Source organism: Microtus oregoni, unplaced genomic scaffold (genome assembly GCF_018167655.1).
Source record: "Microtus oregoni isolate MIOR12 unplaced genomic scaffold, Mior012 000004F_ref0000308, whole genome shotgun sequence".
Lineage (NCBI taxonomy): Eukaryota > Metazoa > Chordata > Mammalia > Rodentia > Cricetidae > Microtus > Microtus oregoni.
In genome coordinates this window covers 6631555-6649186 of record NW_024543063.1, presented here as the reverse complement: position 1 = coordinate 6649186, position 17632 = coordinate 6631555, and the positions used below count along the sequence as shown (strand labels likewise).

Sequence of the window (17632 nt, the reverse complement as noted above, 5' to 3'; positions counted from 1 at the left end):
TCACTTAGGACACAAATCTCAGGATGTGTCTGTGAAGGAGTTTCTAGGTTGGGTTAAGTAAGACGGGAAGACCCACCCTAAATGTGGACAGCTCTCCCGTGGGTCTGGGCCAACTGTGATGGAGCGCTATAAGCATCAGTACCCAGCTCTGTCCGATTCCTGACTGTGGGTATAATGTCACCAACTGCACCGGACTCCTGATGCTGTGGAGTCCCCACCATGACACTCTGTACCCACAAATCGTGGACCAATAAACCTTCCTTTCTCTCTCTCTCTCTCTCTCTCTCTCTCTCTCTCTCTCTCTCATTTTTATTTATTTATGTTGGTTTTCAAGACACGGTTTCTCCATGTAACAGTACTGGCTATCCTGGAACTCACTCTGTAGACCAGGCTAGCCTCAAACTCACAGAGATCCTCCTGCACCTGCCTCTAGAGTGCTGGGATTAAAGGCATGCGCCACCACCGCCTGGCTTGACCTCCTTTTCTTTTTTTTTTTTTAATATTTATTTATTATGTATACAATATTCTGTCTGTGTGTATGCGTGCAAGCCAGAAAAGGGCACCAGACCTCATTACAGATGGTTGTGAGCCACCATGTGGTTGCTGGGAATTGAACTCAGGACCTTTGGAAGAGCAGGCAATGCTCTTAACTGCTAAGCCATCTTTCCAGCCCCTTGACCTCCCTTTCTTAAGTTACTTCAGTCAGATATTTAATTATAGCAATGAAAAAAAAAATCCAGCCAGCCAAGGTCAAGACCCAATTTGATACTTGCAAAGTCAGGTCTGTGACAGGTCTCAGTGAGTCTGTCTCACCCCCACATCAGGTTGCTCACAAGGGCAAATGTCTGTGTGTTCCTGGCCCCAATGGAGCTTCAGCCAGCACTGCTAAGCATATTTTAAAATTTATTATTATTTTTAATTATGCAAATGTGTGCGTGCAAGAGTTCGTGCATATCTGTGTGTGTGCGCACACGCAAGTGTCTCAGGAGTTTGGAGATGTTGGATACCCCCAGACCTGGAGTCACAAGAGGTTGTGATCTCCCTGATGCGGATGCTGGCAACTGAACTCAGGTCCTCTGCAAGAGCAGTATATGTGCTTTTCACCTCCAAGCCGTCTCTACAGTCCCTCAACGTGGTTGTTAAATGAAAACACGGGTGGGCACATGAGGGGCGCAGTGGGCAGACAACACAGCCCATGAAGCAGTTAAGGGATCTCATGTCGGCCTGGTCCTTACACTTCTGGGTCTCACTGGTAGACCTGCGGCTCCATTACTCAGAACCCTGGCATGTGGCTGGCTCCCGCCTCGGGTAGCACATCTTGGCTCCACTGAAACAGGGATGGCTCAGAGAAAGAGCAGAGCAGGAAGGGACTGGATGCAAAGGGCTCTGGAGAGGGTCAGTGATATTAGGGGACAAATACAGCTGACCACTTGGTTCCACACCACTTCAAGTGGTTCCAAGTGAACACACACACACACACACACACACACAAAAAAAGGAAGAGAGGGAAAGAGTTTGCAATAAAGAATGTCAGCTCTGAAGGGCAGAGCATGTCCTTCCTAGAGGTGGCTTGGGCTTATTAAGGTGCTCCTAGTCTCTTGGTGGGCCCAGCATTCTCTTTTGGTGTGAACCAGAAATGCGCTCTCGAAAGGTGCGGACAAAGAAAAACAGGCTTCATCTTGGTCATGAATTTGAGGAGACATTTAGGAAAGCCTCTCTCCCAGCAGATCACAGCTGGGTCCACATTCCTGGGGCTCCCTGCTCTACTGCAAGTCCCTTGCTCTGGAGTTGGCCCTCCTCTGTCTTTACAACTTCTAGGACTGAACCCTGGCTGCCAGCCTCTACCTACACCTGCTCTGGGGCTGCCCCTCTGTCTCTGATGTGAACTAGAGGGCAGGAGGGCAGAAAGGCCTGGCATTGTGGACACAGTGGTGCCAGAGCCTAGCACCCCCTGGCTTTCCCAGTAGCACGGTGAGCAAGGCTCGGTGGGCTGCTCCTTGTCTGCCTGATGCCATGACGGTGCCTTTGTCTGGGCACTGGGAACTGTGATTTATGTCACAAGCTCTCTGGGAAACCTTTTGCCTCAGTAATTCTGAGCTCCACGGGCGTCTCTTTACATCTAGTTGCTCACGGGGGTGGGGGGGTGGAGGAGTGGGGGGGTGGGGGCTGCCTGCTCTGTAGCATCCCAGGTGGCTTGGCGGCTGCCTGCCACGGTGCCTGTGTCTTGCTGGTGGAGCATCTTTGCGACCAGTTTGTATAAGCTTGCTGTGCACCCCCTGTGCTGTGCACCCCCCGGGGCTGCTGAAGCCAGTTAGGTGAGTAGATGCCTTCCCAGGCGAAACCGACGGGGGTCTGGGTGGGAAAGTTTGTTGCCGCTCCAACTCCGCGGTTTTGTCTGCTTATCCTGGGCAAGGCTGGCCCATCACAGGCCCATCTAGCTTGGATGTGGGGGGCTAAGTGCATCTCATCTGCAGGCTGTTCAGGAAAGTGGGGTCACTTCTAGAGATACAAAGGTGTCTGTGCAAAGAGGCCAGCACCTCCGTCCAGAGGTTGGTTGTAGACCTGTGTCCTGGAGTCAGCTGCTAGCGTCCCTTGTGTGCATCCAGCAAACCTTGACTAAAGGTCTGTATGTACCTGCGCTTGCCCAATGCAGGGCAGGCAATGTTGTTTACTATAAAGATTTCTCAAGGACTGTTCAATCCCTTATATACTAGTGTGATAGTGACCTGAGAATCCCTGTGACTGCCAGGGTCAAGTGCTTCCCATGACCCTGCAGTAGCATATTGCCCAATACATGCAAGTTCACCGCCAATCCTGAGGTATGATGAGATGAACATACGACCACACTCCATCTGGCTGGCATGGCATCTGGGCATGTCCCAGAACAGAGGCCCTGAAGACCTGGAGGGGAGCGCAATACCATGCGCCGCCGCTGCAGGTCAAGGTGGGGTGCTTGCTTCCCCCTAGAAGCCCTATCCAGGCTTCAGGATGGGGTAGGTGCTGCAGCTCAAACCCCAACACCTGAATGACATCAGGGTTGGCATCAAGCACCTTTCTCCACTGCTCCATCTCACTCCGCCTCCACGCCTTTAGTGGAAACCACTGTCAGTCATTGTCAGCCTATCTCTGAGATCCACTCTGTTTTTCTATTCTTTGTATGGTTCCCTGTGACAATGACCGAGCATCTGGGCTTAACGCAGACAGGATGTGAACTAAAGGGCAGCACAAGTCTTGTGTCCAGGACCCAAGTGGTTGAACAGGTCCTGCCAGGGATGGGGAGTGTAAGCTATGGATGTAAAAATGTTCCAGAACACCGGGCGGTGGTGGCGCACGCCTTTAATCCCAGCACTCGGGAAGCAGAGGCAGGCGGATCTCTGTGAGTTCGAGACCAGCCTGGTCTACAAGAGGTGGTTGAACAGGTCCTGCCAGGAATGGGGAGTGTAAGCTATGGATGTAAAAATGTTCCAGAACACCGGGCGGTGGTGGCGCACGCCTTTAATCCCAGCACTCGGGAGGCAGAGGCAGGCAGATCTCTGTGAGTTCGAGACCAGCCTGGTCTACAAGAGCTAGTTCCAGGACAGGCCCCAAAACCACAGAGAAACCCTGTCTCGAAAAACCCAAAAAACAACAACAACAAAAAATGCAAGAATGCTAGCACTTCCTTTTTAGAGCCTGCCACATTGAAATCCGTGTTCTGGCAGAGCACCCCAGGGAGTGACTTGGGTGACAGTGATAAGAAAGAGTCTATAGGTGAGGGGACAATAGGTGAGGCACACGGTAGAGTTCCTACCCTTCTCCTGGCCCTAGAGATACATCCTTCATGCCGAATGTGCCCACAGGCGAAGTCATTTGAGAGAAATGTGTGAATGTCACTGTCTCAGAACACTGAAAACTGTTCCTTTGGATCATCTTTGGGTAACAGCTTCCCGGATGCTGGTTCAAAATGCACCAGGCACACCTACATGTTTACAGATGCATAGGTAGCTTTGGTGTATCTTGGGAGATGGGGGCAATTTTTAAGATGAAATGAACCAAAATTTTTCGGCTTCCTTTAGTGAAGTCTTTTGGGAAAGACAATCTCTTCTAGTTAATAGTTTGGGGATGTTATTTCGCGTGCGTGTCCCTGTGTTTGTGTGTATGCTCGTGTGAACACCACGTGCATGTAAAAGTCAGAGGACTTGTTGGGGTAAACCGTCCTCATCCTTCACCTTGTTTGACGCGGGTCCCTTTGGTTTGCCGCTTTGGTGTATACACGGGGCTAGCAGGTCCTCAAGATTTATTTATTTATTTATTTAGGTGTGGAGGTCCAGGTGTGTGTGCATGCACAGGTGGAGGCTGGAGGTCAGCCTTGGGTATCATTGCTCAGGAGCTGTCCATTTGTTTTTTGAGACAGGCTTTCTTTCTTTCTTTCTTTCTCTTTCTTTCTTTCTTTCTTTTTCCTTCTTTCTTTTTTCTTACAGGAACCAGGGTATGGATGTGATGACTAATGTTGGTTGTCAACTTGACTCCACGTAGAATCAACTAAAACACAAGATTCTAGGTGATCTTGTGAGGAATTTTCTTTCTTTCTTTCTTTCTTTCTTTCTTTCTTTCTTTCTTTCTTATTTATACAGTATTCTGTCTGCATGTATGCCTGCAGGCCAGAAGAGGGCACCAGACCTTATTACAGATGGTTGTGAGCCACCATGTGGTTGCTGGGAATTGAACTCAGGACCTTTGGAAGAGCAGGCAGTGCTCTTAACTGCTGAGCCATCTCTCCAGCCCCCTTTTCTTTCTCTTTTTAAAAATTTGTTTTTATTTTTATGTGCACTGGTATTTTGGAGTTACAGACAGTTGTGAGCTGCCATGTGGGTGCTGGGGACTGAACCCAGGTCTTCTGGGAGACCAGCTCTTAACCACTGAGCCATCTCTCCAGCCCCATGAGGAATTTTTCTTAATCAGATTATTTGGAGCAGCAATATTCACCCTAAATCTGGACCACACCAGAACACATAAAGGACACTGAAGAAGAGACTCTTGGTTTCTGTATGCTTGCCCTCACTCCTGCTGACAAGCTCATCTATCCTGTTACTGAGGCTGGCATGAAATCCAACTTCTGCAGGATTCCAACGTAGACTTGAAGACTCACAGCTCTCTGGGATTCCTCCAGGACTCCTCCAGGACTCCAGCACCGGATCCTAACTGTTGAGACGTATAGTCACGTGGACTGAACAGCTACCAGGTTCTCAGTCTTTTTGTCTGGAGACAGCCATTACTGGACCGCTCTAATAGATCCTCCACCCACCCATACCCACCCATGGATATATATATATATATATATATATATATATATATATATATATACACACACACACACACACACACACACACATATATTCCTTTATCAGTTCTGGTCCTTTAGAGCAGCGATTCTCAACAAGTGGGGTGTGACCTTGTGACCTTTGGGGGTCGAACAACCCTTTCAGAGGGGTCACACATCAGATATCCTGCATAGTACATATCTACACTCTGATTCACAACAGTAGCAAAACTCAGTTATGAAGTAACAAGGAAATAATGTTATGGTTGGGGGTCACCACAGCATGAGGAACTGTACTAAAGGGTCGCAGCATTAGGAAGGCTGAGAACCACTGCTTTTTGTGAACCCTGACTTATACACTTGGTCTGGATGATCAGGCTACATAGACCGGTGGGTCTGCCTCTGCCTCCTCAGGGCTGGGATGGAAGGCATAAACCACCAAAGCTGGGCTTTACATGAATGCTAGGAATCCAAACTTGGCTCCTCTTGTATTGCTGCAATCGTTTTTACTGACCGAGCCATCTCTGCAGGCCCTGGACATCCGTTTAACTTTTTTTTTGATGTGTGATTTCTTTATGGCATTTTCATATATATGTGATTGTACGTTGTTCACATTTGCCTGGGGATTTTATTGTGGTAGCATTGTTTGTCTTTTTCCCTCACGAGCCTTTTACATGAATAACGATCTGACAGACGGAGAAAGTGACAAGGTGAGCTGAACAAACTTTGCAAAGGCACAGCCAGGGCAAAGGGTGGAGGTCTCAGCACAGGGTGACCCGAACAGGGCACATTAGGCGAATTTCTCAGCAGGGGAGAGGAATTTGTAAAGGTGTAAAGTGCTCTCATTAACAACGCGCCGAGCAGGTTGGGTGACTTCGCTGCAGATCAAACGCCAGCTGTGACAAGAGACTCATTTTCATCTTTCTGAAAATTACACCAAAAGACGAGCTGCTTGAAATACTCGGAGCTGGCGTTGTGATCGCATCATGGCAGTAAGTGCTAGGCGTCCCCAGGAGACTACTTCGAAAGGTGACATTCTAGAATATTTAGCAACAGTGCGGCCTCTTCATTTTTCTTTTTGCTAACCATGAAGAGACTTCTAAGTCCTCGCTCCTCAAAGTGGGGTCCCAAGACTCACAGCCTCCACCTCCCCCTGGGAGTTTGAGAGAAATACAGACCCTCCCGCGACACTTTGGGCACACAGCATGCAAGCCCTTGGCAGGTCCAGTGTCTGCCTGGCCAAACTTCCCGGGGGTCCTCTTACCTTGGGGAAGGCGTCGGGCCACACCGAGGGGGATCCATAGTTGAGTAGAGCTTGCACCGTGCGGTGTTGCGCTGCCGGGGGCGCGCACGTGGCTGTTTGCAGCGCGCGCGCCAGCGGCGACGCGCCACCGTAGTCGAGCGCGCCCGCGTCGGCGCCGTGCAGCAGCAGGAGCGTGCACAGACTGGGGCGCGCGCGGCCGCAGGCCTTGTGCAGCGGGCTGCGCTCGTCCTCGTCGCGCGCGTCTGCCGCCGCGCCGCCGCGCAGAAGGAGCGCGCACAGGCGCAGGCAGCGCGCCTGTTCGTCAGGGCTCCGCGTGGCCGCTCCGCACGCCGCGCTCAAGGCAGTCTCGCCGCGGCCGTTCCTCGCGTCCACGCGCGCGCCGCGGGCCAGGTAGAGTTGCGCGTGCTCGTCCAAGCCGTGCTGGGCCGCCACGTGCAGCGGTGTGACCCGGTCAGGGCCGCACTCCAGCTGTACTGTCGCACCGTGTTCCAGCAATGCCTGCGCGCACCTGCGGGCAGGCCAAACCGGTCACTAGCCGGTGACCAGCCGCGACCCGACCCGCCACCCACGGCGTAGGGGCACTACAGGCGAGCTCCAGCCAAAGTCAGAACTTCCGAGTTCCAGGGCCAAGGCCACCCACGGCGAGGCGAATAGAACTGAGACAAAACAAGATTTTAGCAAACCGGGGTCCCAGCCCCACAGTACTCCAAATGAATAGGGACATCCTGTAAGCACTTAGATTTAGGATGAAAATGGCAATTACTTGGTGTTATTTGGGAAAGTAATGTTTACATGACAGGGCACTGGTCACTCGGACTTTATCTGCACTCAGTCAAAAACAAAAAACAAAAAACAAAAAAAACCCAACCATGGAGGTTAAGGTCTAGAGAGAATCCTTTAGATCAGGCTGCACCATATTTTCCTGTGCAAGGTAAGCCTTGCTCCGAGACTGGGGCATCATCCTTACCTCAAGGGCACTAACTCAGCCAGGCACCAGAGCTTCTGCTTTGGAAGCAGCAGGCAGAAGCGCACCCACACCCGTGTCTATATACGGAGCTACATACCCTTCTTCCTTGACCAAAGTGTGCGCTTTGGCTGTAACGCAAGTTTCCAGGCTCCTAGAGTTTCTGAGCCCCATGGAGGAGGGCTTCTTTCCCTGAGGAGGACGAATTCTGCTGCCTCTAGGCTCACCAGCTGAATTCAAGACTTCCTTTGACCCCAGACACCTTCTCACAGGAGATCATCTTCCTTAGCTGTTCTCCTGTCCCGTGGGAGCAGCCTGCCTCCCCCTCTCCCCATCCCATTTTTCACTGGTGGCCGTTTGGACCATGTTAGATCTGGCAGCCTAGCCCTCGGGTGGGAAATGTAGTCTGCCAACCTGAGAGGGGGAAAGTGTTCATAGACCAGTCAGCCCCCCTCCCTGCAAGTTCGTCTCCTGGGGCTGAGTCCCGGGATAGCGCCATGTCTTTATACTCCTGCACACGGACTGGAGAGCACAACACACCAGCATCTGCTAGTAGTATTCTCCATCTCCACCCTAGTGAGCACGGAGGCCTTGGCTCCTTGACTTTCTCCTTCCTGTTCCCTTCCTCCGGCAGTGCTGTGGTAACCGCCCTGTCCTCATTTCCCTCTCTGGAGGACAGTATAGCCATCCACATTTATAAATTGCTAACCGTTCCTCCCCATCTGGTTGCTGAACTCTGCTGGGGGAGGCAGGACCCTCCTTGGAGACTAGCTCTGGTTGACCCATCTAGATCACACAGCTCCCTCTCTGCAGTCCTCCAGTCCTAGCTTCAGAGGCATGTCATTCCCCACTTCCCACCCACTTGGCTAGTGCCATCTTCAGACTCTCCAGAATGCTACCACAGCTCGCTGGAATCTGTTGGCCCCTGCTCCTCACCATCGACTCAGGAGTCTACTCCAGCTCCTCTGGGGGCGCTTTCAAGAACAGTCCCTTGCTGTCTCCAACAGTGGCTCCTGTTCCGGTGCCTGCTGGGATCAGTTTCCACATTTGCTCCTTCTGTTTCTCCCATGTCTGGTTCTCCATGCCACCTTACCATCCCCGGGGAGGGAGAGGGGGCTGCTTCTGCCCTCTGGCTGCCCTTTGTCATTTCTCTGTCCTCCCTCCTTCCTCCAGCCTGGCTGGTGACATCATCACTTTACCGCCCCTTTCTCACCGTTCCCACTGTCACTGCCATTTGAGAACCGACCCCCTTTCTGGAATGTTCGGGAGTCTCCTATTTTGTCTGCTTTCTTCCCACTAAGCTCTACACAACCCCGAAAGAATCTTCGTGGTGTGCCGAGCCAGTGGATCCACACCTGCTTATGGCCCTGCCCTTTTCCCTGGGACGCAGGTGCCCCCTGATCCAGGCCCCTTTGAGCCTCACAAGCTTCCCTTGCCAAGACCCCTCCTGCTGAGTTTCAGTTCTTGCTGTCCAAAGACAGACCCTAGGATCACCCTGCGCTTGCATGCCCTCATGTCTGTGTGTGCACCTGTTCCAGGGACTCACTGACATGGCCTCCAGCTTCCTGTATCTTCCCCTTCCACTGGAAAGCCTTCCTCGCAACCCCAGGCTGAAGGGTTGTGTCTCTGTATTGTCCTTTGCTTTGTGAGTATGTGACCAAGCAGGACACTCCCAACAAAACCGTACCATTGCTTTTCAACCAGGGCTGGCGTCTTTGTCTCTTGTCTTAAAACTCTTGGCTCCTTGTGTGTAGAGAGTGTGTCTCACTATTGGGTGTAGTGCTGTGCCTAGCTCATTATCTGTATTCCCTGAAAGCCTGTTGAACAAATGCCTGTCGCTAACGACCATCTTTCAGCTCTCTATTGCATCGCTGCTGTTTTCCCTATTATTTACTTAACTGGGGCTCTGATCCAGATCATCCATCGAGGGTTTGGGGGCTGACAGCCACTGCCCTGAAATGCGTTTCTATTTCTTCCTAGGGACTCTCAGTATCTTTAATTCTCCCTTTGTGTTTCTCTTGCCTCTGCATCAGCAGTATCATGAGAAGTGGTCTGTCTTGGGTGAAAGATCTTTACAAACAACTACAGTGTGATGGGAAGCATCCTTTGGGAAGAAGGTACCCAGCTAAGAAAGGATGCAAATTTTTACAATCAGAGCGCTTTGCTTTGCTTCCTGCCTGGCTCTCTAGGAGGAATTTTGAACGGTGCAGCGGGAGGTTAGAAATCAAGGGCTCTGTCTCATTTTGTCACGGAGCCTCGAAAACATTACAAACATTTTCTCCTAAAAAAAAAAAAAAGCAGCGCAGCCTCCAAAGACAGAGGAAGAGTCCTTGGCCTGATGGGCTAATGGCGGGTTGCTGTTTGCTGCACAGGGACAGAATGGGAACACTGGCCCGCACCCGGTAGGGTTACAGATGCCCAGTTTTTCTGTTTGTAATGGAGAGCTTAATAGGCTAGCCCTTGGTGCTTTGTAACACTGGGCAGTGGCTGGAGATGCAGAATCACAGGCTGGAGAGAGAAGCCACAGGACAAATTGGTGGGGGCACGTCTCTCTCAGCATAGGTCAGGCGGTCATTAAAAACGAAGGCGTGCTAGCCTCGGTAATGACACACACAGATCTGCCCCGTGGATGCATGGAACCGTCAGGCTACAAGACACGCCGACAGGACCGTCATAAAAAGCTACCAGTGAAGAACATGTTTGAGGAAGCCTGGCATTGCACAGGGCGCAGTGAGGTGACCTCAGTGGGGGGGGTGCTGTGGTGATGAGGGGCTTTGGTTTCTTCTCACTGACTTACATTTTCAAAATCTCTAAGGCAAGGCTGGAGTAGAAGTAAGAACAATAACCAACACTGTTAATTACAAAGCTGCCCTGGCACCCATCAGCCCCAGCAGCAGCCGGATTATGAGAATGTCCCTCTTTCCCAGTTTTCAGAACCCTCTAGGGGTTTTCCTCTGATGTCGCTGAGAGCAGCAGGGCTTTGGGACTCCAAACAACGTAAAGCACCGACACAGTCTCAGCTAGAGGACAAGCACCGTTTGCACAGACATCCCACAATGTGACTGGCGGAGAGAAGAGGGTGAAGGCAAAGGAACAAGTGCCGGTTTGGGGGACTTTCTGCATCCCACCCCCGGACGAAACTGCTTCTTCAGCAATTTATCACTTCCACGTCACATCTGTGCTTGTGGTGGCTTCAGTGAAAAAGAAAAAAATGTCCCCCATAGGCTCATGCGTTTGAATATCTAGTTCCTGGTTGGGGGGGGCTGTTTGGGGGAGACTGTAGAAGTTTGAGATGGAGCCTTGGAGGAAGAATGTCACTAGAGGTGGGCTTTGAGAGGTCATAGGTTCACCCCAATTTCAGTTTGCTCGCCTGGCTTCCTCCACGTGGCGGAGATGGCATCTCCTGCTCCTGTTCCTGCTGCCCTGCCATGCCAGCCTCACCATTATGGGCGCCCCTCCCCCTCTCTGGATCCGTAAGCCAAAATAAACTCTCCCGCATGTAAGTCGCTTTGCTCGGGGTGTTTTATTAGAGAAACGGCAAATCGCTAATGCGGTGGCTTAATGCAAGAGCATCTCTCAGGCCTTCGGAGGCCTGTGGGGAGCACCGCGGGGGCTGAGCCCTGAAGGCTAGGCTGGGACTTGGTAAGGGAGTTTTCTGGTAGCTGCTTTACAGGCAGAGTCAGAAGGGTCTGGGGGTGGTACAGTCACTGCTGGGAGCAAAGGGTAGAGCTGTCACTTGGGTTCTCAGAAGAACACAGACTCCATCGCACAGGGATTAAGACACTGCATAGTCTTGAAAGCGTCTGATGCAAAGAAACTTAGACAGACACTCACCCCTTCCCCCTTGCCCTACCTCAATCTTCATCCCTGTCTTTGACTGCAGAGATAAGGGCAGCTGCTCCAAGATCTAGGGGACAGTAAACGATGAAGGCCCTTGACTGAAGGCAGGGGTGAGCAGAGCAAGGGCAGCAAGAGCTATTGCATCAGGGCCATTTTGTTTCGCCCCATAGCAGAAGCCTGAAGAGCCCGCTTCCTGCACATGGCTGCCGCCCCACTTAGCGTTCCCTGCAGGCTGTTACTGGCCACCCTCTGGCAGAAGGTCCAAGCACCTCTGCTTGGCTTTTCCCACTTCCCACCTCTTTTTCGCTCACCTGTGCCCTGCCTGCCTGCCTGCTCAGCCTCCACCATTCCTGCACGTTCCATCTAGACCATCTAGACCGTCCTCATCTGTGCCTCACGGTCACCATGCATCCGGAAAGCCCTTCGCGAGGTACCTAAGTTGGAGGCCTTTTGGCATCTTCAGCATTTTGTTTTTTTCTTTTAATATTTTATTGATTTTATTGTTGTAAGTGTGTCTCTCTGTGTGTGTGTGTGTGTGTGTGTATGCACACATATGCCAGAGTATGCGTGTTGCATGTGGAGGCCAGAGGACACCTCTGTAGAGTCAGTGATCTAATTCCACTTTTATGTGGGTTCCCAGAGTGGAACTCAGGTTATCAGGCTTGACTGAAAAGTGTCTTTTGTGTGAGTCATCTTGCTGGCCCATGTACTTATTTTTTTGTTGTTTTTTAAAAAAATTGTATTTATTCACTGCCATGACTCAGTATTGCATGCATGAGCCTTAGAAGACCAATGACTTCCAGAAAGTCATGTAGCCAGGAAGTGGCAGAGTAGAGTTCTAGATTGTTCCATTTGTCTTCCGAGTCCTCAGTCACACCATCCTCTCTGTTGCATCTTCCCATTGGGTACCAAATTGGTACTTCATGACCATATTTATGCATGTCCAATGGCTGTCCTGGGAGATTATACTGGAACTAAGGATTCCCATCACCTAGCGTTTCTACTGTGTCTCTTCTATGCTTAGGTCTGTCTGTATGCCCAGCTAAGGTTGCCTATACAGTGATGTCCTACAGGTGGGTAGCCTGGGAGTGGCTGTCCTATCCAGCCTAGGTATGGGGCAGGTCACTCCATTAAGGTTTGTGTGTTATGATGTGCGCACAGCTATGCAATTGCTTTGTGATGAACTATAAAATAGCCCAATTGATGAATTTATCAGACTACCTCCTTGCTCCTTGCCAGAGGTGTGTCTTTATAATTTGTTTAGTATCTTTGATGAGCCAGAGAGTTCTCTGAGCACACTCCCTAACTCCACTAAGAATTTGTGTGTGTGTGTGTGTGTGTGTGTGTGTGTAGAAGCCAGAAAACAGCAGCAGGTATCTTCCTCTGCCACTTATGATGTTTGGAGACAGGGTCTCACTAAAGATGGAGCTCACTCATTGGCTGGGTTGGCTGACCAGTGAGCCGTGGGATCTATCCATCTCTGTTGCTCCCAGCACTGGGGTTACAGACAGAAGCCACCACATCTGGCTTTTATACGGGTGATGGGGACCCTAACTTGGTCCAGGTGCTTGTGGGGGCAGACACTTTACCCACTAATCCACTCCCCCTGAACACTGAGCTTTGAAAAAATAATTAGTGGAACCTATGCCTGATACTCCTCAGGTATACCACAAACCTGACAATTGGTGGTCTATGGACTTGGGAAAACCAAATACGACTTGTTCTACATAAAGAAATAAAGCAACAATGAAATAACTCCTAACGACATTTTGCCATACCCATACATCAGTGTCTTGCTCAGCCATCATCAGGGAAGCACCCCCCTGCAGCAGGTGGGAACAAATACAGAGACCCGCAGCTGGACCAAGTGTAGAGAGTGAGAGATCTTGGAACAGCCAATCCTAAATGGGATGTCTCCATCAAACCTCTCCCTTCAGGGCTCGGGGAACTTTGTGGAAGGGAAGGGCGGAAGACTTGTAAGAGTGAGTGGGGATGGGGGACACCAAGGAACAGTGCCTTCCAGATACAACAGGACGGACACACATATGAACCCTCAGACAGTGGCTGCAGGCAGAGTCTGCTCAGGACCAAGCCAGATGGTGTCCCAGCACTGAGAAGCGGATATGATCTCCCTTCCCTAGCCAAAAAGCTGTCTCAAACTGATACCTGCTTGCAAAGGAAAAATTAATTTTCTCTAGTGGAGTCTCACTGGGTCTATAAAGCACACTTAAGGACAGTCTCTATCAGTCTCTATGCCCAGCAGTTGGTGGACAACTCACAATGAGCTAATTTTGGGAGGGTTTTTTTTTTTTTGTCTCATGATGCTTTGTTTTGGCATTTTAAAAACTTTGCTGGTCTTTTGCTTACATATGATGGTTTCTGATTCTGTGTTTTTATGGGTTTTTCTCTGTGGGCATGTGTCTCTGGCTGTGTTTATGCTTCCTGTGCTCTTTCTTTTTCCTGTTTGTTTTATTATTGCTCTTTATTTGCCTTTTTTTTTTTTCTAAAGAGAGAGACCTCATCTGTCATGCAGAAGGCTACATGATAAGCATTGTGTCCGGGAGCATGGGGGTCTCAGAAACTGGTCAAGTTGAATCATGGTACTGCCTATGTCCCTTCTTGAAGTGAGCATGGTGAAAACCAGGCTGCAAACAGGGCCCTGGGAAATGTACCAGAAGCTGCAGGCTGGGTCTGGACAGAAAGCACTGTCTGGAAGCTGTGTGTGTTCAGCCTTTGGGAGTGGGACTCCAAGGAGAAGAGGAGAGGAAAACCCTGCTCTGTCTTCCAGTGAAGCTGCTACAGAAAGGTTACCTCCCACTGACCGAATCCCCAGCCAGCTTGGCATGAAGGACAGAAAACCACACCTCTAGACTAATGGAAGAACAGTTCCACCTAATTTCTCTGGACCTTCTGCCAAGGGTCTTCTTTGGGGACTTATTATCTGCCCTTTTCATTCTCCTTCCTCCCCCTTTCTCTGGGGATGCATGAGGGTTCCCAGCAGCCCTCAAGGCAGAGGAAGCAGGAAGTACCTGCTTGGCCATTTGCAGCATCAGGGTCTCCCTTGGGTTCATGGCTGCAGCTGTGTTTTCTGGTGTTGGATGGCTGCAGTGAATGGTGATTTCTGTGGGCCAACTGTTCCTAGATTAAAGACCTCCATGCCTTGGCGAATGAAGGCACTGTTGGGCAGAAAAAAAATTTGCAAAGATCGGCTGTGTTTTTTTCCCCCCACACAAGGCCTACTAGATGACTTCTGACCTTCTAGAAACTTCTCTAGCGTCCCTTCTTCCAAAAGAGAGGAACAGCAATTCTCTCCCCCAATTCTTTTGCTCCTTCTTTGATGCCAACACTCTGGATGAAGAGGAGAGCCAAAGGCGTCAGAGTGAGAGGTGAGAAAAAAAGGCAGGGGTGGGGAGAAACTGAGGATGGGGTGGAAGAGTTCTGAAGTGAAAGCCACAGGCCGGGGAACACATAGATCCTGCGAGTGCACCCGAGTGGATGTTGAGTAAAGAATCCACTTGACTAACCACTGCCTCAAAGCTCTGCACGTCATCCGCAGTTCCCAAGGACAGCCTCTGCTTGTCGCTCAGCCATTGCCGCCATAGGCAGCTGCCATTCCGGTTTCTTTCACATTGTCTAATTTTGTCTGAGTGTCTGTTATGGTTTTGCGCCCGTCTTTGCCCCCACACCATTTTGCTCACAAAGCAAACCATTCTGGTTTTTCCTATGGAGTTGTATTCAGGTTCAGTCTTGTTAGTGTTCGCAGATGTTTGGGTGCCTTGATTTTCTCATCATTCTGTATTCAGAATGCCACAATTATCTTTTCATCTCCCTGCGGACATGGGTCCTCATTTTCCTGAGAGACGGGTAACAGGTGGGTCCATACTTAATTTTATAAGACAATGGCAGTTTCCCAAAGAGACTGGATCATTTCCACACACCCCAAAAGCAGTGTAGGCAAGTTCTAGTTGCTCCACTTTCTTACGGACATTTGCCATTGCCAGGTGTTGGTTTGTTTTGAATTGTAATCAGCACGAAATGGAGACTATTTTATTGCGGTTTTCATTTACATGGCCTTGACAGCCAGTGCTATTCGGTGTCTTTTATGAAGTGTCTCCCAAGGCTGTGGTCCAGAAGTAAGAGCTTGGATTTGGCCTGGTTTCTAGGTGAGAAGATGCTACCTGGGAGTGTACTGTTTAGTTTGGCCCACTTGATACAAAATAGAGTGAAAGCACCTGGGAAGGGAGACCTCAACTGAGAAAATCTGCCATCAGACTGTGGGCAAGTCCGTGGGTGCTGGGGAACATTATTTTCAGGTGTGTGACTTGTTTATGCTGCATTTGTTTGACTCTGTGAAGCTGTGATTCTTGGCCTGACTAAAACACCTGATGGTCTAATAAAGAGCTGAACGGCCAATAGTGAGGCAGAAGCAAGAACAGGAAGGTCTAGCAGGCAGAGAGGATAAATAGAAGGAGAATGAGGCACAAGAAAACAAGGAGAGGAGGACATCAGGGGTCAGCCACCCGGTCACACAGCCAGCCACGGAGTAAGAAGGAAAGTAAGACATACAGAATTAAGAAAGTTAAAAGCCCAGAGGCAAAAAGTAGTCAAGATAATTTAAGACAAGAAAAGCTGGCAAGAAACATGCCCATCTAAGGTCGGGCATTTATAATTAAGAGTAAGCCTCTGTGTGTGATTTATTTGGGACCCCAAAAGAGTCCAAAGGATAAAACATCACACAATATATGGGGACATTTTCTTATTTAATGATTGATGTGGGAGGGCCCAGACTACCTGGGTCCTGGGTAGTATAAGAAAGAAGGGTAACCAAGCTCTGAGAGAAAGCCAGTAAGCAGGGTTTCTCCGTGGTCTCTGCCTCAGTTCCCACCCTGACTTCCTTCAACGACAGACTGTGACCTTTAAGCCAAGGAAACCCACTCCTTTTCAAGTTGATTTTGGTCAGCATTTTATCACAGCCACAGAAAACAAAGGAATACAGGGAGAAGCAGAAAGCTGAGGACATCAGCCAGTGATGCCCTCAAGGGGGCAGAGCCTGTGGTGGAACATGATTGTATTGTAACCGTGGAGACACAGGCAGGACTGGAGAGGATTTGTCACCACCTTGGCACAGCATCAGCCCACCCTGCGCTTCAGTTTCCTAATCTTCAGATGAGGCGTGGTCATGTCTTTCAGGGTCAAGAAGCATCTAGGAAATAAAACGCTTGAGAGTACTGGGGAAGGACAGAGTTCTCTGAACAGCAAGCCAAGTGGGGCAACCTAAGCCTGCTTTTTTGAATATTCCCCAAGACGCCTTAAATTTATGTTAACTGAGACTTTCTTACTGTTTACTTACTGGGCGCTGGAGCGGGCTGCTGACTGGATTGTATATCGGGCTCACAATCTGTGGACCAGGCTTCTGCGGCTGGAGGGGAGCTGTTGGTGTTGGAGTTGGGAGTCTGAACCATCGTCCTGCTGAAATCCTGGACAGAGCAGCTTTGCTTCTTTGTTATTTTACTTCAGAGAAAGAGTGCAGAGGCTTTTCCCTACGTGTAGGTCCCACAGCCACAGATTGAAGCAATTGTGGATTGCAAATATTTGAACAAAAATTACATCTGTTCTGAGCATGCGCAGACCCCCCCCCCCCATCATCACTAAACAATGCAGCATGCTGAGGGTTTACACAGCACTTACTTTGTGTTTGGCATTCTGAGGATCTGGGGGTGCTTTAAAATACGCTGGAGGTTGTGTGTGACTTCTGTTAAAATTTGAGACTGTTTCCTATATCCTCGCATTCTGGGTACCCATGGATATCCTGGCACCAACCCTGCGTGGATACCGAAGAAGGCCGCCTGCAGTTTCCCTCCGCTTAGATAGTCCCACCTGCCAGGCTTGAACTGGAGTAGAATTGCTTAATGATTCCCTTCAGTGATGGCTGCCCCTCCCAATCAGCTGCATTCACGGGTCCGAATCTGACTTATGAATTATCTTTCGCTTAGCTGAACTGACACACCTGGGAACAGAAAAGTGAGCCAGCGTGCTTCTTATTAATATATGTCGCGGAGAAAGTGACTTTGCGGGGATAAAGACAGGTAGAGCCAAGAGCAAGAATCAGGACTGTCGAAGTCGGCTGTGGTTTTAATCGCTAAGGGTAAAAAGAAAAGAGTGGCTAGGGTCAAGGGGGACTCGGTAACAAACAGGGCGAGGCTGGCATGCAGCCTGCAAGGCGGGGAACAGAGGAACTTTCCTGGGATTTTTCTTTTTTGGAAAA

General features: G+C 50.0%; 1 protein-coding gene across 2 annotated transcripts in view; it reads right to left on the bottom strand.

Moving 5' to 3' along the window:
• Asb18 (ankyrin repeat and SOCS box containing 18) overlaps positions 1–17632 on the bottom strand; it is a 65896-nt gene that overhangs the window by 9926 nt on the left and 38338 nt on the right. For both annotated transcript variants that reach the window (XM_041650581.1, XM_041650583.1), the window contains one exon: positions 6564–7071. In XM_041650581.1, the coding sequence (XP_041506515.1) occupies positions 6564–7071 (508 nt within the window). The remainder of the gene's footprint in view (positions 1–6563; positions 7072–17632) is intronic.